At 39.1% G+C, this 22,072-nt stretch overlaps 1 protein-coding gene across 1 annotated transcript; it reads left to right on the top strand.

The window, feature by feature from the left end:
- The first annotated feature begins 12,041 nt into the window (after positions 1-12,041).
- Positions 12,042-20,444, top strand: GJA1 (gap junction protein alpha 1). The gene is made up of 2 exons (XM_069851781.1): positions 12,042-12,253; positions 18,128-20,444. Exon 2 carries the CDS (start codon positions 18,144-18,146, stop codon positions 19,287-19,289), a length of 1,146 nt encoding a protein of 381 aa, XP_069707882.1. The 5' UTR covers positions 12,042-12,253; positions 18,128-18,143; the 3' UTR covers positions 19,290-20,444.
- Positions 20,445-22,072: the final 1,628 nt, after the last annotated feature.

A 22,072-nucleotide genomic window follows, 5' to 3' on the forward strand; every position in this document is an offset into this window, starting at 1 on the left:
AAACCTTTGTCTCCAATAAAACCTGAAATATTCTGGGTAATGTTTAAGTTATTTAGAATATTAATATAGCCACAGATAAAACTGTTTTAAATGAGAAGGATCTATTTTTTGAACATTTTATTATGCTTTTACTTTTTTTTTTCCTTCAGAAGGTAGAGCTTCTTTTACATTTAGATGTGGCACAAATCTCAGTAAGTATAATATGGAGATTCATATGTTCTATCCTTCAGTGTCTTCCAGGTTAATTTGTAGATGACACTTTTTTCTGGCCACCAAAACTTCAGACCCAGTGGGCATTCTGCCTTGTAGTAGTTATTCCTCTTGGCACGGTCTGAAAATTGTGTCTAGTCTAATCTGTCTACAACATTGGTGTGCAGAGCTGCATAGAAATGTGAACTTGTAGGACCCCCAGTAATTAACAGTGACATAAAGAAAGATTACATTTCAGCATAACATTTAGAATTAAGATAAAGATTTTGGCTTCAAGACACACAAAGTTTCTGGTGCTGAGCTATATTTTAGGTTTTCTATACTGCTGTAACAGCCTTGGAGCTCCAAGTCAGCAATTGCCATGTCTAGAGGCACTTAATTTTCTGAGAGGTCCCTTAACTGCTTCCTGCTGTGACTGCATAGGAGCATGTTACTGCTCCTGAGAGCATGAAGCTGCCTGATGCCACAATCTGTGGAGTCCATGTAAGGAAGGCATCTTTCTGTTGCAGAATGGGAATTTGGATAGGTTGTTTTTTTGGTATCATCAGTGTGGCCACGTTGATTAGCACTTCAATGTTAGGATACTTTTATGCGTATGATCCACAGATCTCACTGTTATCCCTTTAGTATCTTCAAGATAAGACAAAAAATGTTGCTATATTTTTTTGTTCATTCTTTCACAGCTCTTGTTTTCTCATAAGTTGAAAACACTGGCAACCAGTGGTAGTCATATGGGAATAAACCTTCTTTGGGACAATTTATAGAATAAAAGAAACAATATTCTTTTGCCTACCAGTCCTGCACTGGGGAGTTTGCGGGTGAACCAAAAGAAGTTTCATGCATTTTTAAGTACATAGTATTGTCTTAAATGTGTTTCCCTAGATCTAATTAATATTCAGAATAATTGTATGCAATATATACTCAATTTCCAATTGCCTATTATACACTAGATCTACACATATCCACCATCAGAACAAACCGCTTTTTTGAAAACTCATCATGAGTTGTTATAGCAGCAACCAGTGGTAGAAATGAACTGTTTTATGATGGCATGTAACACCAGGGCTTCAAACACACAAGCCAGCACTTTTCAGACATAGTCTGCAGGTCAAGCAGATTGCATATCAAGGACTTCTACAATTTCACACTGAGAACTCTGTATTTTCATTTCAAAGGCTGGTAGAGACCCTATTTGTTCTTAATGTAGAATTCCTATATGAAATCAAATGGTATTGAGGGCAGGGAACAAAAGTTCATTAAGTAACTAGGATCTATTTATGTGCCATTAACAGAAAAGAAATCATGCAAGTGCATTGGTATCACTTGAATTTGTAAAATGATCTGTGCTTTCTGTAGCAGTTTCATGAAGTAATACAAAGATATTTTACTTCGGTTGTAACATTTTACTTGCAGCTTATACTGTGTATTTCCCTATCTTGTACTGAAGATTAGCCCTGATTTTCTGGTATATTTGGTTCATCAGCATGATCTTTTTTTATCAGTAAACATTTTCAGCAGTTTCTCCCACACTTATATGCTCAAATGGCTTTATACCAGTGACTACTTTCCAGGTTTCAGAAAAGGTATTTCCCCAGAGGACTATAAACAGTGACTAAAGAAGTTCATCTGAAATGTAGTAATCACTCACGATTTCCAAAAGCTAGCGTGCAATAGGTGGCAAGAAAAGTTCTCAGGCTCACATAGGTTGTATCAGCTTGTGCTGTCCCCATCTGAAACTGCCAGAAATAAATATGAGTTCTTTGACACCACGTTATAAACACTTACCCCAACTTTAAGAGTATTTTTTTAAAACATAATAGGAAAAGAAACTTATCAGTGTTCTGGATTCTAAGTTTTCAAAAAAGTAAAAGCAGCTTTCTCACATAGTGTGTTCTGAAAGTCTTTGGATTTCTACATTGATTCTTGCAGTCAGTGGAACTTCAAAAAAAGAAAGAAAGAAAATATACTACACTGATGATACAAACTTCCTCAAATTTAATTTTTGAAGTGTTATTAATTTATTTTTTTTTATTTTTCATTGAGTGGAGACAATGAACTTCTGATAATTCAGTACATGAAGAAAGACAGTTCTTGCTGACTAGTTCTTGCTTACCATTTGGAAAATGTTCATGTTCTTCTGTATGAACAGAGTGAGCTTTCTCTTCCAAACTTACTCTTTCATGCCTTTTATTTAAAAAAAAAAAATTTCCAAAAATACAAAATTAAAAAAGTTCAGTATTTTCACAGGATCATAAAACTGTCAGCTCATTGGGATTTGAATGTCGTACTGACAACACAATTAATTCCTGACATAGGCCATCAATATATGTGTATATACACATATATCTCAAAGTTATTTTAATATTTATCAAAGACTATATATAAATGTCATCTTTATTTCCTGAAGTATGAGCTTCTGCACTGGAATTGTGACTTAATGAAAACAATGGGAGAAAAGGACACATGCACGATGTAAACTACACTTCCTGCTATAGTGGTTTGAGTGCTTGGTGGGGCTAAGGGAAGTCAGAATCTTGTTTCTTCCATGGGGACTGCTTCTCCGTACAGCATTAAACTGCTAGTAGCAGTAATACAATACCATCTCTCAGTTATTAGACAGCTTCTTTGCCTTGCTATTCTCAGCATGAAGGAGGGAGCTCAGTTTTACCCCAGAGAGATGCCTTTCTGTGCCTGGATTTTCTGGGCACACTCAAAGAAACTGGAATAAAAAAGCGGGGTGGGAGCGGGGCTGGCTACACAGTATAGGGCTCAAATGCTAGTTCAAACAGAAGCCTGTTTGTGTTTTGTAAATATTCTTACATTTATTTTTTCTTTCTGAATTATTTCTCAGGTTAATGAAGTTTTTAATTCTTTTTGGAAAATAATGCTGTTTTCTATACAGGAATAGAAGATGCATCCATTTCCTTCAGTTGTCCTCTGTCCTACTAATTAAAGCAGTGGCTTGGAAAGCTAAAGATATCATTTCGAAGCTCACAGCCTCAGCAGGGCTTGCAAACAAGTTTAGCATGTTAGGGGCAAGTGTTCTGATCACTAAATAATTAGGAAAAAATGCAGCAGCAGCAGGAGCAGAATCACAAGTGGCCTCAGCAGGGAAGAAATGCATGATGTGGGAAGCCCCACATGGCAACTAGTCCTGAGCTGTTTGGGAAAATATGCAGCAAAACACAGGCTCTGTAGGGAGAGAGGTGGGGGTACCTCTGGTTTCTCCGGGTTTCTGACCAAAGCAAGGATGGGAAGTGGGCTCCAGACAGCACACTGTGGAGTGGTTCTGGGCATGCCAAGTACTGCGGGTGCTCCCTGAGCTTTGCAGGAGTTCATGTTTTTCCAGAGCTCAGTAATCACTGGGCCAGAAATTAGGACTTAAGTGCCTACATGTGTGTAGTAGGACCTCAATTCTGCCTTAATTCTCATTCTCAGTGCTTACACTATGTCACCTTTAAAAAGCACTCATATAAGGACACCTTTTTTTTCCACTGGAGATAACACCTTACTGTCTTTGCCTAGAAATTTTTACTAAGATTTTAAACAGAATAATTTTCAAGATATAACCTTGATTGACTGTGAGAACACCAAATTAATTCTTATATTTCTATCTTCTAAAAATATTATGTAAATATGAACTAGTCAGAGATCATTGGTACCCATTTTGGTTTTTATTGTAATCAAGTGAAGTGAAATCAGGGAAATAGTTGAGTTATCATCCCTGGAGGTATTTAAAAGATGTGTAGATCTAGCACTTAGGGACATGTTTACATAGTGAACTTGGCAGTGTTAGATTTATAGTTGGACTTGATTGATGATCTTAAAGGTCTTTTCTAACATAAATGCTTCTGTGATTCTAAATTTAAAAGAAATAAGCTTATGGATAATATGCCAGTGTTAGTTTTAAGTGCAGGTAACTGAAAGTTATTCCTTTTGAATGCAGCCTCAGAAAGTTGTAAAGCTGCTGGGTTTTATTATTCAAAATTTAAAAGTAAAAGTTAACCCGTGGTTTAATGCTCAGTACATTCCAACTATTTTTCTCACTTTATTATTCTGATTTATTCTGTATGGGTTTAGAATGCTTTTGATATAAAGTAGCTTGTATTAAAGTTTAATAGCTGAAAGACATTGTTATGTGTTACGTGATGTTTTCCCTTATGCACCACTCACATTTGCTGAGCAATAGCTAATAAGCAGTTCCAAGCCTGAATTGTGGAGTCAGGGATTTTTGTGTTCTTTATGCCTCATTTGTACATGTCATTCAATTATTGATACACTGTGTATCTTGGCTACTTCTTTTTTTTTTCAGTTAATTTTAAAATTTTGGAGGAATTAAATAAATAAATGTACATACATTTCAATTCAGAGCAGCCAAAGGAGTTGATTTGCTTTATTCCCTGGGAAAAGGACTCATGGATTATACTGGGAGATCCCTTTCTGGGAAAATTTTATAACAGAAACTGCTAATTCCAGTAGATTAATTTTCCAGTAGTTTTCCCAAAGCTGTTCTTATGGGAACCCCTTAATTAGTAGTATATTTTTAATCAGTTTCTGGTTTTACTCGCAGTTAACCCTATCAGTATTTTTTCTTGCATTTATGTAAAATTTCCTGGTGTTCAGTTCTTTGCAGACCCTTTCATGTCTACAACACAGTTAATCCTGCAGACTGGCAAAAGAAAGGAGCTATTATGCTCCTCAGATGGTTTTGGCCAATATAAATTCATCTGTACAACAAATGGAAACAAGAGTGGTGTAGGGAAAATGAGAGGGAAGGCTCAAAATGTTCACATCATCAAACACCACTATCATGCTATCAAGAAAGCCAGAGAGCATACCTCTGCCTTTCAGCCAAGCACATCTCGCACACCTTGCCTCTGCCTTTCACAAATCTTTTGAAATAGTATATTTCAGGCCCATTCTCTATAGATGACATGAAATTTCTCTTGTCTGCAGACCAAAAAGCATGAAGTGAGAAGACAGACAATTGTCTGTTTCCATGGCATTTGTGTAGGGAGAGGTCTTTAAAATGACCAGCATAGACTGTCTGCAGGTGATTGAACACAGTCACTCAGCTAAGTGTGAATGAACTAGTCAATCTAAAAATTATTGTATATACAGGAAAAGCCTGCCCACAAGCATTCTCTAATCTTCTGATGAATAAAAAAACCTACATTAAACTAATAATGTGATTAACCATAGAATCATAGAATCACCAGGTTGGAAAAGACCCATTGGATCATTGAGTCCAACCATTCCTATCAATCACTAAACCATGCCCCGCAGCACCTCGTCCACCTGTCCCTTAAACACCTCGAGGGAAGGTGACTCAACCACCTCCCTGGGCAGCCTGTTCCAGTGCCCAATGACCCTTTCCATGAATTTTTTTTTTCTAATGTCCAGCCTGAAATTAATAAATCTTATTCAAACATATGGAGTAATAAATGAGAACCTATAAATAATTTATTCTAGTTCTGTTTCTATGCAGAAAGTGGTATTAAAAAAAAGGGCTTTATTTCCAAATATTAAACAATTTGTAGAGCGGCACAAATAAAAAGTTCATTTTGATCTGGGGAAAAAAAAAAAAGTACTTTTGGCTGGACTTCAAAGCTTATTTAAGTATTGAAGCAGCTCAATGCAACTCACTGTAACCAATGATATTGCCTAACTAAACATAAAAACACTGCTCTGTGACCAAAACACAGTGCCTCCCATTGCTAAACGCCAAGTGAAATTCTGGAATTATTTAAAAAGAAGATCAAAAATTAAATAAGAAGATCAATATTAAATAAAAAACTAAGGATATTCTGGGGACAGGATGGAAGAGACAAGATTTCTTGAGGGGAAGGGAGCTCACCCATGTCACCTTCCCTCTTCTGACATGGCTAAAGTATCCAAAATTTCTGTCCCTCAATTCAGCCACATGTTGAAAACTCATCAGTCTCAGAAGATTTCAAAGATGACCACAGTAAGCTGATTGCTGTTTGTAAAGCCTGAATAAAAAGTATTAGAATTTATGTCAAAACCACTCAAACATCCAAAGCACGATTGTTGCACAGCTTTTTTCATCAATTAAAGTGCAAAAGTATCTTCAGCTGGGTAGGAATTTGGGGGAGTTACCTCTCTGGTTTTCTTATGTTTGTTCAAGTTTCTGTTTTGGAGTTTGGCTGCATACCTTTTATTTACATTGCTAGGTAGTAGTTAATGTGTGCAGTTTTATTGTATTCAGTGAGATTACCCATCAGAGTAATTAGCAGATGATGTCAATAGATATACTCAAGTTTTGTTTTGCTAATGTATTTAGTCATTACAAGACCCCCTGAAGAAATTTAAAGACTTCAGAAAGGCTACATTACTTTCACACTATGGTTATTCTGTGGTTTAAAAACTTGAAATGGCCATATTTGTTCTTAAAGCCTCCCATCCTTGCAATAAAGGAACTGGAGAGCCTCATCACCAATACAGAGAAATGAAAGCTCACAAAATACCATGACACCATCACAGTGCAGGGTTTTTGAAAGTGAAATGGAAAATAAAATAATCAAAAAGCTTAACTGACATTTAAGATCCAATATAATTCATGTTTATTTTCACTGTGTACAGAAGGTGGAGCCAAATTCATAAGGATCTGTGAACTCATACTTCATTCTTTGTTTGAATGGTTTTCTACTGTTTTTCTAGGGGGGCAGCATGCTCAGAGGAGTTACCAATTGGAATCAGTTACAATGCTGAGATAAATCCTTTTAAAACCAATTCTGGTGCTTAAGCTGTCTGTAATGTGGTTTACAAGTTCTTGGCACAGCTGAAGAGCATCTGAGCCTCCATGTGTTACCCTTCTCCCTTTCTGTCCATCAGTGAACCAGGAACAAATTCATATTCCTAAACACAGCATGGGAAAGTGAGCAAGCTGAGTATCACCATGAAGAAGTTGTGGTGAGATCTTAGTGGCATGAAGTGGCAGGCACCAGCAAAGAAGAGAAAGGAGACAATCACCCCAAATTGTGAACACTGTATTTTCCTTCTCAGATATCCTCATAAATTTTTCAAAGAAACACACATTTAGCTGTTTTCACTGCTAGATTGTATTTCAAAAAGTAACTAGACAATAGGACACAATAAATTCGGGCTTAAAGGACAGAGCCAGGCATTAAAAATTTTTGCTTCTAATCCTGGTGGTGCCATGAGCTGTCTATGACTCAGAGGAACTGCTGATATTCTCCATGACAAAATTCCCATGTCGATAAAAGAGGTTAATACAACGTAACTTGTTCTATGTTAATATTTATAAAACACATTAGGATTCTAGACAGATGACTGTGTAACAGTGCAAAATATTTGTGGAGAATAGTGACTATTTGCTAGTCTGGGCTTTGGTACAACGGCATCTGACACTGAGAATTTCATGCTTTCATCTGAGGTGCTTCAGACTTGATGTGTTTCTGCAAAGTCTCTTTTAAAATAGCAGCTTTTTTTATTTTGCAGGCAGATCAGTAAAAGCAGAATCTATCTTATGGTGCCTAAGCCTTCTTTTCCCCGAGGAACATCTAGCTTTGATAACTCCAGAGGAAATGAATCCGAGAGAACAATTTCAACAAGGAACAGTAAGTGTGGTCACCAAGATACGGTCATGTGCTTATTCTACTTTTTGTATTACTATCCCTACAATTATCAGAAAATATTCTCTTTTATTCTATGTGCTGTGCCACCCAAGAGGGAACAGCTACCCCCTTGAGGGGGGACAATTGCTTTTGCTTTGAACAAGCAATGACACTTTGAAACTTGGCAGGGGGAGACTGTGTTTTGCAGACCTGACAGTGCTGGGCGCAGCAGCTTCCAGTGGTCTGCAGCTCGGTCCCCCCACTGAAAGAATGTGCAAGGTTGTGGCCAGCAACTTCAAAGCAGCGTTATATTTTCTACATGATGTAAATTCCTTAAACAAGCAAAACCCACTGGCTGCTTAAGGAAAAAAAATATCACTAGTCTGCACGCATACATGCTTAGGTAATCAAGAAATACTGCATTATTGTTCCTTGGACATTAGGAGAAGCTTCACCTCAACAGGACATGAAACAGGGCGAAACAGGGCCACGCATTATTCACCAGTCTGTCTTTAAAGCCAACTGTGTGAGAAGGGATATCAGTGAAAATGTGCCAAAGCTTACATGCCATACAGGGACGTGGGTGACTGCACAGCTGCCTTGAAAGGCACCCAAGAAAATTTGTATTGCATATGTACATTCGTATTGGTTTACTGTATATTCATTTGACTCAGTTCATGGTCTCCACGCCAAAATTGCACAGGACGCAGACAGTGCTGTGCATGGGAGTACTGGGAAGCAGATTTTGCAAACAAATGGAAAGCAAGTTAAGACGTGTTCTTTGTCTTAAAAGCTCCATAAATCACAGACATCCTTAACTGGGAGTACACCATGAGCCCCACTGGTATCAACGGGAAATTTTGTAATGGTCAAAGGACTAAAGAACCTCCCAAATGAAACATTCACTAGAGCTTTCCTGGCAAATCAGGTTACTAAAATATTTTTGAGGAAGTATTTGGAGGTGATATGAGGAAAAAAAGTTTCTGTATAGAGTCCTGTACTTATGTCCAGATAATAATAGAAAGAAAGCAGTGGACTGAGTTCTAAATTAACTGTTACCCTGTCTCAAAGGCTGTAAACACTAAATAATCCAATTTATGGTTCCCTTTGGTAAGTTTCTGTAGAGAAACAGCAATGGTACTATGGGCTTTGAACTATTCCGCTGATTCAGCTGAGGATTTAGTAAGAGTGGACAGAAATCCTGTGGAAGTCACCCTAAGGTTCAATCCCAGAGATGCACTTGAGGGAGCCTGGGCTCCAGCGCTGTGTCTGGGTTGCAGTGTGAACGTGCCCTTACAGCTTGTGCTGTAGCATGCCAAACCAAAGAGAAACAGGTTCTGCAGTCCCAGCCACGCTAAAAGATTGCTTCACAAGATACTGCCATTTGCTTCACAAGGCAAAATGTCAATGGACGCCAATAGAGGTAGGTCCCAGAGAGCTCTGGGGCCCCAAATCTTCATTTCTATTGTGCAAAAATAGTCTGTGTTCCATAATGTAAGGTTTCCAACCTTTCTTACCTGCCTCTCAGTCTGTAATTAAGAACAGACTCGTGAATACCTCAGGTCTGACACCCCCTTGCTTTCCTGTTGGACACAGCTTCAGCTCAAGAGGGGTTGTGTGTTTGAAAGCAGATGTTCAGTCTGAAAAGCTTATTTCCATGCAATGCAAATGAGCGTGAGATTTTCTGGTAACCTTGTGAAATGCTAGATCGCTGTAACACCTGAAGTCGAATATGATCTGGTAATAGGCTGTTAAACACAATCACAAAGACGTATTTCCAAACTCTAAAAGATGTTTCCAAGGCATTTTTATAAGGACTAATAATACTCCCTAATTCTACTCAGTATCACAGTGGAGACTTGAAATACTTTTCCTTTTCATGCGGACAATGCCATAGCAAAGCCAAGCATTACGCTTATTATTGCTGCAAAATTATTCTTTCTGTGTTACTAACAGACACATTTTAGTTGGGCGAAATTGATTTTAAGAGTGTTGTGCTTCTCACAAATACTGTTTGTTTGTTTATTTAAGTGGAGAAATACCTTTCATCAATCCTTTCGAAAACAGAATGCTTGAAAAAATGTGAAGCCTATACAGGAAGACACATGGAAAAATGCAAGACTGGGCAAGCTGGACCCTGTGATCATACCAGCTTTGACAGGGAAAAATAACAGTGTATATTAGCACGCTGTAATTTAAGCTTTTTTTTCCTGGCATAAAGCTGCTTTCTTAAGGGGCAGCTTTTTCAGCACCAACACGTGCTATATCCCAAATCTCTTCAATATCTCAGCATCGGCACACACATAGCCATGTTGTTGGTATTTTGTACATTGCTTTAGAATAATCAGTGTTTTGTGGAGCAGTAACAGGAGCATTATGTGTACTTTGCTTACTGTCTATACCATAGTCATGAAAGCAGTGTAACATAATATAAAACAACTGTATGTTTTTAAATTCTCATGAAGAAGGCCCCACAGCCTGTTAAGCACAAAGCTCCATTTCTCCCTTGATGTGAAGAGAAAAAGCAACCTTAAAACAACACTCAGAGAACATGAAGAGTTCTTTCTGCCGTATGACTTTGACAACAGTAAAAACTAAAAAGCTGTAAAAACTAACAGCTAGTATGAAAGCAAAGGGGGCAAGCTAGGGAAACCAGCCATCTCTGCTGCCAGAGGAAGGAGAATGGGTGTACAGTTGTAGTGTACTAGCTCTTTTTGTCAAACAGGAGGCAGTGTGGTCTACTACAAACAGCCCCAGAGCAAGAACCAGAGTGTTTCTCAGCTTCAAAGCTCCCTGCCCAGTATCTTTCTACAAAGACCTTGTCTCAGTTCTCCAGAGAGTTCTAGGTGAAAATCAGTAGGTAAGGCTGTGACAAAATCACTGATATCTAGGGTGTGTTGTAGAGTGTAACATTCATTATTTTGAGAAGAAACTGTGACAAGGACCTTTTTGGTAGGAACCTCTAAATGGCCACTACTGGACTTCTCCCATCCTTTACAGCCTTTAAAGAGCAAAAAATGCTCATACGTTCTACTGAACCCAGAAATAGTCCATGAGAATAAAATTAATTGAAATAAAAATAAGCCTGGTATAACCCAAAATTTGAAACTTCATTGAGAACTATGTAACCACAAACACTTCTCCAGAAGCTCTTTAGCAGTCCCACAGAGGAGCTAATATCCCATAAGCTAATATCCCATAAGCTAATATCCCATGGCACAAAAAAAGTACAAGACCAATTCTTAATGCAGTTTGGACTCCGTGTCTGAGGAGCTTATCACAGACAGAGAAATAAATTTATCTCTGTTCTACAGAGGAGGCATTTTTCAAGGAAAGTTTAGCCAAGAACTGGTGAGGAGCAAAGACAAACCAGTTTTGTTTTAATTGAATAGATCAATTTTGGAGGTGCTTTTGGTTTTTTTGTGTTTGTGTGGTTTTTTTTCTTTCTGTAAAACACACTCAAAAATTATCAGGAGCATTTCTCTTCGCTATTGAAGACCAATTCTCTACACTAGCCTTTATTTTCTGAAGTTTCCTGGAAAGAGTTTCCTGGAATATGAGATCATTTCTTCATTCCTCCCATGGGATGGACACATGCGTGCACACACACACACACACACACACACGCAAATAATAATGAAAAAATGTGTGATGGGTATCTCCTGTAGAAACAAACACTTTGCTCCCAGTGCGTACTTTCATGTGTGCACATAAAAGAAATAGACCTAAGTAAAAAAAAGCTGCATTCACCACCAGAAGTTGAGAGGGCTTGAAAGGGCTTCCTCTCCTACGCGGTGGTAAGGAGGGAATGGAGACAGCAGCTATGCAGTCCAGCCTTAGCAGCCGGGAGGTTCAGGCTGGTTACCCATTAATCCCTTTCAAGCATTTTTCCCTTTTCCCATTGAGAAACTCGTGGGACACCCCAGAGAGCGAAGTTGTTTCATCTGTCCCAGCAAGGCCAAATCGGGATGAAGTGCCACCCAGGTGCCCTCAGTGACCGCCGGGGTGCGGGGCTGCTGCTGACTGCCCTTACATTTGTTTTGTTACATCAGCAAGACTGGACTTTTCAAGCCTCCGCTCTCTCCTTTCCCCCAGGCTGGTTTTTGCTGTGCCTTCAGTTCTTTTCCTCCTCCCCCACCTTCCTCTTCTCCATTTGCAGAGCGCCCCTCCTCCTGGTTGCCACCCCTCCTTTTCCCCTCCTCTTGCACAGTCAGAGGCTTGAAAACTTGTTAAAAAGCTCTCCCAGAGCTCCAACTTAGAAAAAAAGTTTTACGAGGTCTCAGCACTTTTCTTTCATTAGTGGGGAAGGAAGAATGAAACACACGAAACAGGAGTAGACTTTTAAAGTTTAAATAGACAGGTCTGAGTGCCTGAACGTGCTCTTCCATTTTACTTTAACCCTCCAAAGAAGTATACTGATCCAGTTTCACTGCTGATCAGCAAGGGTAAGTTGAAAGCTTTGCTTTTTAAAATTCTTCAGTATCACTTCTTCTGAAAAGGCGGGTCTTTTTCTCCCTGAGAATTTCGTGTCACTGCGCTGATGGTTGAACTTGTTTAAAAATACACATCTCTCTAAGCCTAAGTTCTCTTAAACCGCTGGGTTCAAACTTGTAGGAATTCTTCGCTTTCTTTGGTCATATCTCTACACCTTTCTTTAAATATGACCCTTTGACAACTTCTGAGCTCGCTCCACTGAGAGAAACTGCGGTGAAGCTGTAGCTGCGGGGCTGAGCTGCAGACTTGTTGCTTGGGTCTGGGTGAAATCGCGCCTCTTCGTCCTCGCCTAAGACTTAAATGAGCTCCTTAGAAGAAAAAAAAAACCAAAAAACCCCAACCCAAACCAACGAGGTGTGTTTCGGTCTTCTCTGTTGTATCCAAATTGCATCACAAGTCAGTAAAGGGGGGACCTTGGCACTGTGTGCGTCCCATTCCTGCCCCACACGTTTTACTTTCATGGGGAAATCCTGATTGATGCCCAACAGTTTGTGCTGAGCGAGGGTCTTATTTAGGTGCTTTGTTAAATGCTGCAGCTACTGGAGTGGTGACTTCCACGTGATCTTCTTGATAAGTTTTCCCCTTTTCTTTTAAAATAGACATGATAAAATCCAGACGTGGGTTATGGATTTTTAACCTGGTTTGTGTATAGTTACTCTGTTTTAGCAACCTCGGTGAGGGATTTTAGAGAAGGAATGTGAGATATCATGATACGCTTTACCACGTTGGCAATGTCTGTGAAAGTTTTGAGTGGATATAAATGAAAGTTATCTAGGAAGAACTGTGCAAGAATTATCCACAGTATGTGTCATAATCCCAATATGACACATTCCCTTTATATTACCTTGAAGGCTTAAATACCAAAATGCAGAGGGAAAAGAAATTCTTGAGCAGCATCTCATAGAGAACTAGAAAGCTTTTTACATGCAAGGCTTGGAGTGATCCCTTGTAGCAGTTCAGTTGTTGCCTGCTGCTTGCCAGTAGTTAGAGAGCAGCAGGGGAAGCAGGAAAAAAAGCCTTCAGCTCAAAGACGAAACACAGAATCTATCTTATCAAGTAACACGTTCTCCTCTTAAACAAGAATATCATGTGCTTATGTGTGTCCTCACATTTTACCTTGAGATAACCAGCAAGCATCATGAAGCAGCATATTTCATGTGAGAAATCCCTTTTGATTTTATCTGTGAGATTTGTGATGAAAACCCTGGTAAGAGGGACAAAAAATGAGCTACAGACACCTTGTGCCTGACTTCTGTGTGTGCGCGTGTGTGTGAGGAGTTGCGTGGAGCTTTCATCCTGCCATTTTTAACATCTGGACAGCACACCACGGTGAAGAATTTAAGCCTCTAGTCTTTGGGATGTTTACTGAAGTGTTTCCTTCAAAAACTTCAAAGCCAAACACTGGCACTGACCCATGATACCTAACAAGCATACAAATGGGAGAAGGGCGAGCAGCAGGCTGAGTTCAGAAGAGGGAAGAGAAGGACACAAGGGAATTGATTTGCAACATAAATCTGAAGGCGTATACACTCAGCAGTGCAATAGATTCAACATTGTAAAGTTATCTCAGCTTTCATATTATGCAAGCCCAGAAGATTAATTTTATTTGTCTGTGAAATGGACATCAGTTTAGGCCAAGGATTCCTGTGGGCATGAGGAAGGTTAGAGGGTGTTGAGCAATGTATCTGTTTCGTCAGATATGTCTCTCCTCTTTCGCCTGGCCTCTGGTATCTTGTCCCCATGTTACCCACTGCATTTATCTCACGTCGTTTATGCCACACGTATGGTTTAGAAATCCAGATTTCAAAATATCCAAGAAGCAGCATCAGAGGGACCGAGGCTCCTTCAGGGCGTTAAACATCTCTTAATTCCAAAGTGACTCAGGAGGAGGATGAATCTGGGCAGTAACACACAGGGCAGACCTGACTTGTACAGCTAGAAAATGTCTAAAGTGCTCACAGTTGCTTTGGGATCTTCTGCAACTATGCTTTAGAATTAAATCATGTGGAGAGGGTACAACATGGGAGAGGCAAAGGCCATGAGGCTGATGCGCTGGTGACTGGCCACCAGCAATACTAACATGCAAAGAAGAAAAGCAAAGCAGTTGTGATACTTCTAGTTAATGCAACCATTTAGTGCGTAATCTTTATCCAGTGGTGAAATGAACTGAAGCTCATCTACAGAACTTCAAATGAACTACACCTTCCCAGGGGAATATCTGAAAGACATATGATGAGTTTTGTAAGATTTTGGAAAAGTAGCCTTCCCTATAGCAAACCATCCAAAACCCCTTCAGTTGTATACCTCCGCTTCTTTCTCTGCAATGCTGTTTGCTTTTGGGAAATACTCAAGTTAAGTGCTGTTTAGGGTTCAGAATCTTCTCTTTTGCTGGCTATTTATGTGTGCGTGAGCATACAGAGGTAGAAAAGGTAGGAAAGCCAAAATTTTGGACTGTTTCCCAACTGGTCCAGCTGCAAAATCCCATCTTAGATCTCACCCTTAACTGCTCTTCCGTCCGCTAGCATGTGACTTTCTAACTCTGTAGTCAGACCTGGACATTCTGCCACAGCACTGAGTTTGCATGATTCTTCCTGGAAAATATGAACCAGATTACATGACGAATGCCATCCATAAAGAGTAGTTCTAGAATTTCTTAATTGTGGCTTACAAATCAAATGTCTTATATACGTGGTCATCCAAAACTCATGCAGATGAATGCTGTCATATCTTCTGCTGCACTACGGCTTTTTTTCCTGTCTTTACCCACACACAGTAGGACCTGGAAGAAATCCATCTTTTAAAGAGTTTATAGGCTGGCATTAGTCTGTTTCAGAAAAAGGTTATAATCCTGTAAAGTAGTAATCAGTAAGAACTTATGAAACACACATGCTCATCATTAGCCATATCCTTGGATTCCTGAGGTACTGGAATTGTACAAATCGATCAGGTCAGCATGTGTCATTCAGTGGAGTCATTTAAGTGTGTCCAGATTGCTGAAGAACTGCTGAAGGTTATCTTCCATCTATTTCAAACTATTTACAAAGCTAGACTACTTAAATAACTATCTGATACAAAACCTTTTTTATACCTAATAAACAGATACTGTAATCAGTTAATAAAGATTATTTTAAGTATCCTGAAAGTACACAAGTTAGATCTGATGAATGAGTTTTCTCTACAACAAAACACGGTACTATGTTTCATAAAGCAATAGAATCAACTCAAGCAGTGGAATAATATATTTGTGCCACCACAAAATTATCTGATTAACAGTACCATGTTTTGAATTGATGTAGGTTTTTTTTTTTTAAATCACTGGCAAAGGCTAGTGTGTAACTGATCTCTTTAAAAAAAAGTTGCTTTTGAAAACTATGTATGAGTAATTCAAGCATGGAATGTTTCCTCCTGGAGTTTATATTGCCAGAGGACATAAATGAAACTTAGCAATTGTGCATGCTGAAGCAAATTAAAAAATAGGTAGTAAATTCTTAAAATATTGCAGGTGTGGGATTAAGTAGGTCAAAACTGCAGTTAATCACATCGCATTAATGGACCAGAGTGGAGTGTAATTAAAAAAAAAACAACACATAACTGCCTAGAAATAACATGTCCTCTGTTTTCTTAATCAAAATTTCAATCTGAAATAACATTTAGACAGTAAAAAAATACACCGAGTCTGAGCAAAGTCTGTTAATGCAGTAGTTTTGAATCATCAGAAACCTGACTAATTAAATCGAGAAGTTGTTACTTGAAAAAGGCTCCTTCTGTCCACTTCCACTTCTAGGACATGCAGCAAATAGCTTGCTTTTAAAACAAACTTCACGTGTTGTATAGTTACAGGCTGTTCTGTGTTTTAACAATCCCAGCCTCAGGAGGAACGTGGTCACATTTCATTCCAGCCTTTGCAGAGACCTCTGCGCTTGTGTGCCCAGCTCCCTCTCTGTCACCTCGAGTCCATAAACACAAACTAGCCTTTCCTGGGAACGGCTAAAGCTGGCGATGACTGAAGGGATGTGTCAAGAGATAAACATGCTGTGTACTCCTCCCAGCAGAGTCTTCCAGATTTAAGTCGGAAAGAGGCCTGATCCTTTGATGGGGCTTCATTCATGTGAACAACTAATTATATGAGGAAGGGTCTGCACACCACAGTAGGTAAACTTCAGAGCAAGCTGGTGAAGTGGACTGAGGAAGTAGCCCTGGGATATTTTTCGGGGGTTCAAAGATAATTGGCATCTGAGCTATCAGAGCGAGTAGTTTAAACACTTGTCTCCCATTACGCTGTCAGACTCCTTCCGACGGCAGGAACGGTGTGTTTTTATTTGGCATCTATTGTTATGAGTGAGTTTGCCAGACTTATAATCTTGTGTTTCCAGTGACTCACTGCTTCTTGAAAGAAAATCTCCTTGGTGCTAAAATTTCCTATTTTATGAGTTATCCAAAAAGGGCTTTTTCTGTAAATGACCTTCACTAGGGAATATATCCGTGATGCGATGGGGAGGAAATAATTTGGACACTATCAAAACTATTAATACCAGGAAGGGATTACTCAGCATGCACGGAACAAATATCTTTACCCAGCAGCATGTACTTTAAAAGGGAAACCTTTTGATTAGTTTTCATTTTAAGTTCCCAATTTCACATACTTGTTCATGTGGGGCAAGTTTTTATGCAGTTAAAATTTCCATTCTCCAGTTGGTAAAAATTCTATAGTGAAGATATTTTGCTTAGGAATCTAGAACATCAAGTAAACCATTTAATTTCTTTTACGTCATCCTGTATATTTCCAGATGTCCCCAAGAAGCCGTTCGTGTCCCAGAAATGCTCACTTTAAAACTCAAGTAGGGAGAGGCAATTTAAACTCACAGTGCTCAACACTTGGAATGCAAATTGCGGGCCAGGAATTGTCCTAAAAACAGAAAGAGCTCACTTACCTTTTTTCTTCCTAAATCCTTTTTCCTTTCAAAACAAAGTGAAGGAATTTAAATACAAAAAGATGTGAATACAGAGCCGAAACTGCAATAAATTAAACAAACCATGGATAAACAGGAAACCAGTTGATGTCTTTACTATTTTTGGTTCCATCATAAAACTATAGGTAAATAATACTAACTTCAGTTTTTGTGATGCTAATGCTAATGCATAACCTTTATTTAGATAGCAAGTTTTTCTGAAGTTGAGCATAGTATAAAGTTGGCATCATTGGGAACTATACTCTTAAATTTATTGCACACAATGTAGTGATATGCAAGAGCTCACTTTCATGTTGCAGTAGGAAATACAGCACACATTTTGCAATGATAAAATTTTAGGTATCTGACCCTGACAATAACTTAGTATAACCTTTTGTATTTAAGTTGCAGTATGGTTTGCGTCCTTATTCTCTTAAAGAGTGAGCATAAAAACTACTGTGAACAATCCACCTTGAAAGAGATATCTTTCATGTATTCCTAGCATATTCAGGCACTGCCACTATGTACTTCTGCACCCTGCATCAGCAGTGTGTCACAGCTGTTTTCTACTTGAGGCAAGTATAGATCATTGAACTGAGGGTTATTATGTACTTCTTGAAAACCAGAGTGAAATCAGAAACCTCTTTTTTTCATTGTGCACTGGTCTTTGATACTTTCTCTTTTCAGTTTCTCTGAGTTCCCACTCCACCTGCAGAGTAACTAAAGTTCTGGTTTCTCTTCAGAACATGTAAAACACATGAATTAAAACAAAGCTGCCATCTCTACTCTATTAGTATTGATCTGTAAGGCAGTGTACCAAAGGTACTAAAGCTCTGTCTTAAATATCACTTTTTTTTTTTTTGTGTCTTTTTTTAGCCAGCATCCCTTGAAGATGGGTGATTGGAGTGCCTTGGGAAAACTTCTTGACAAGGTTCAAGCCTATTCTACTGCAGGAGGGAAAGTGTGGCTGTCTGTCCTCTTTATTTTCCGAATCTTGCTACTGGGGACAGCAGTTGAATCTGCCTGGGGTGATGAACAGTCTGCTTTCCGGTGTAACACTCAACAGCCTGGTTGTGAGAATGTCTGCTATGACAAGTCCTTCCCCATCTCCCATGTACGGTTCTGGGTTCTGCAGATCATATTTGTGTCTGTACCTACACTTTTGTACCTGGCACATGTATTCTATGTAATGAGGAAAGAAGAGAAGCTGAACAAAAGAGAAGAAGAACTTAAGGTGGTCCAAAATGATGGTGTGAATGTGGATATGCACCTCAAGCAAATAGAAATTAAGAAATTCAAGTATGGGATCGAGGAGCATGGCAAAGTGAAAATGCGTGGGGGACTGCTCCGTACTTACATCATCAGCATCCTGTTTAAATCTGTCTTTGAGGTGGCTTTCTTGCTAATACAGTGGTACATTTATGGGTTTAGCCTGAATGCCATCTACACCTGTGAGCGAGATCCATGCCCGCACAGAGTGGACTGTTTCCTCTCCCGTCCCACTGAGAAAACCATCTTTATCCTCTTCATGCTGGTCGTGTCCTTGGTGTCTCTTGCCTTGAACATCATCGAGCTATTCTACGTGTTCTTCAAGGGTGTCAAGGATCGTGTGAAAGGGAAAAACGACCCCTACTCCCACAGCGGTACCATGAGCCCTTCCAAGGACTGTGCCTCTCCCAAATATGCTTATTACAATGGCTGCTCCTCACCAACTGCTCCCTTGTCTCCCATGTCTCCTCCAGGGTACAAGCTCGTTACTGGAGACAGGAACAATTCCTCCTGTCGTAACTACAATAAGCAAGCCAGCGAGCAAAACTGGGCCAACTACAGCGCGGAGCAGAACAGAATGGGGCAGGCTGGCAGCACCATCTCCAACTCACATGCCCAGCCCTTCGACTTCGCTGATGAGCACCAGAACACTAAAAAACTGGCGTCGGGACATGAGCTGCAACCCCTCACCATAGTGGACCAGAGACCTCCCAGCAGAGCCAGCAGCCGAGCCAGCAGCAGGCCTCGACCTGACGACCTGGAGATCTAAGCTTCTAGCTGCAGTACTTGCTCTACTATGAAACGACGTGCATTGGAAGATGCAGTCAGTGCTGATCTTGATCCAGTGGAGGTGGTACTTACTAGTCTCAAGCAGGAGATTTTAACAATCATAAAAAACAAACAAAAAAGTGAACAAACTTTTAAAATACTTGCTGTTTTTGTGGGGGTTGTGGGGTTGGTATGGGGTGGTACAGTACACATTGGTATTTAATGTAGCTGGTTTAATGAATTTAAATACTAAAAAAAAAAATTAAAAAAAAAGGAAAAAGATAGGTAGTCAGTACTAAGGTAGAGGGTTGTTTTTCTAGAAAGGCTGTAAATATCTGAGTGTATGTCTGTACTATCATGTTTGTTTCTGAAGAATCTTCTGTAATACTGAAACCCAATAATAACTCAACTCACATTTGTCAGGGTGAAGTGCTGCCTGAAGGTGAAAACATTTTTCCTATTCAGAAAACAAAAAAGTCCAGGATTGCCTCCAATCATTTCCCTGTCAAGAACATTCCATTCTTAGAAAGTGCACTTTGAAGGTAAACTTTCCTACTTGGTCCTCCAGGTCGTCAAAAGACTCTTCTGAGGACAATCTATAGCCTTTGAATCATTCAACTCGAATTTCAGACATCGCCCACCAGGAAATACTTCGATCACTTGCTTTTCGAGCGGTTCACGCAGGTAGATGTGGTGATGTGCATAAGTAGGATGGCTCCACACTTGTAGAACCAGAAACCACACTCTGTTGCCCACAGTGGTATTAATGTCCTGCTGCTCACTTACAGTCTAACGAACATTATATAAAGCCCAGTTTGCTGCCACTTGCAGATTTAAGCATTAAGACAGGCAAGCAACTGCCTTTAGTGAATTTTGTCACACCTTTAAGTATATTGAGGGTGTACATATGTGTGTGGATGTGGATATAAAGGTATACACAAAACACGCTCAGAAGCAGACGCTGAGAAAAAAACACACACAGATTACTTGCAGTTGGCATTTTCTCATGGATATTGTCAAGATGTGGGCTGCTATGGTGTTTACATTCTCTGATTCCTTCAATGCAAGTGAAGCACGTGTAATTTTTTTTTAAATTCTACAGAATATTTTTCATGTGCCCTAAATGGATGCTTTTATAAAAATAAAAAAAATAAAAGGGCCTAATCCTGGATGTCTTGCTCTGGAAAATATCTCTTTTAGGTCAGTGGGAGTTTTGCCTGAACGAAGGCTACAGGATCAAGCCCAAGATGTAGCGCACCATGTTCTTGCTGGCATGAATGATTTTCTTTGTAGAAATTAGGGGTGGAAAAGACCCATTAGGTCACCTAGCCAATCTCCCTGATAGGTAATAATGATGCTTGAATGATAGAAGATGTAGTACTGTAAGCAAGCTTTAGTCTTTTATGTGAGAAAGTTAGAAGAAATGCTTTGTGCTGGATTAATAATAAAATATGTCTACATGACTTTTGCAGTAACTGGTATTTTTCTTGTTCTAAATAATCACATTTACTGGACTGTAATGTCCACTCTGAGTTTGACAGTTAGGTCTTTCTAGATGGCTCTAGCAACTTTAGTGTTTACACTTAGATTTTGTTTGAAATGCAAGTGAAGTTGAAAGGATTTTTAAAGAGTACAATTCTAGCTAATTTATTTGAAATATATGCTAAAGAAATCTACCAGTTTCTTCAAATGCATTGCCTCTTATCTGAACACAGATTGACCAAGGAAAAACATAGCTTTGTTTCATTTTGCAGCAACACAGATTAATTGTTTCATTTAAGACTTTATATTAATTCGTTTGACATTCCATGTTAAACTACTGTTGTGTTCAACTTCATTGCATGTAGGCAACCATAGTCCATCGGATCATGTTGTCTGGAGAACATTAGTCAATAAAGTTTTAATTTAGTATAAATATATTTTCCAATTGTCTTTTATTGTTTTACGTGTCCATATATTTTTTGTTGCAGTCTTATAATCCAAACTCCTTCCTTCCTCTCTTCATTTTCACCCAGTCACTCTGTATTTCAGCAGTATTCTTGATTTAATCCATCTGGATTTACTTTGAATTGAAATTTCACAGGACCAAATTCAGATACCCTCACTACACTGGAAAAACAAGCATTATTTGTGCCACTCCTGGAGTAAACTGTACTCAGCATGAACTACTGTAATGCATGTCACTGCATGAGCCTCATAAGATATATATTTATTTGCAAAATATTATAAACAAGATAACAGTAAGATACTACTGCATAATTTTTCCAGGAATTTTATGTATGGCCAAGCTTCTACATTATGAAATCATTGCCTCTAGTTTACATTTCCCCGTGCAATCTGACTGCCTGGCTGACAATCAGTTTCAATTTCTAGAACGAAATCCTCATTCCTTTGGAGTCCATGGGAGAAAGGTACTGATTTTGATAAGGCTGGGATTTAACATACTGTCAACTGCTTCACCGTTGTAGGTGCCTGTCACAAATGAAGACATACAATGCTTAGCTTTCCAGCACTGGACTCTAAAAGAAAGAAGGTTCGACTCCTTTTTATTTGAAAAATCAAAATAGAGTGGTCATGCAGTTATCATGCAGCTTTCTACTTCCAAATTTGCTTGTTATTTTAAGTCCAAATTTATTCCCCCTCCTATTAGTAAAGAAGAGGAAAATTAAGCAGGACAGTGGTAGTGAATTTATAGTTCAGAGAGAACTATAAAACAAGCACCAGCACAAGGAATGACTCCTTTAACTCTTCCTTAAATAATGAGTTCTATTTTAAGTTGGCTTG

Source organism: Phaenicophaeus curvirostris, chromosome 2 (genome assembly GCF_032191515.1).
Source record: "Phaenicophaeus curvirostris isolate KB17595 chromosome 2, BPBGC_Pcur_1.0, whole genome shotgun sequence".
Classification (NCBI taxonomy): Eukaryota; Metazoa; Chordata; class Aves; order Cuculiformes; family Cuculidae; genus Phaenicophaeus; species Phaenicophaeus curvirostris.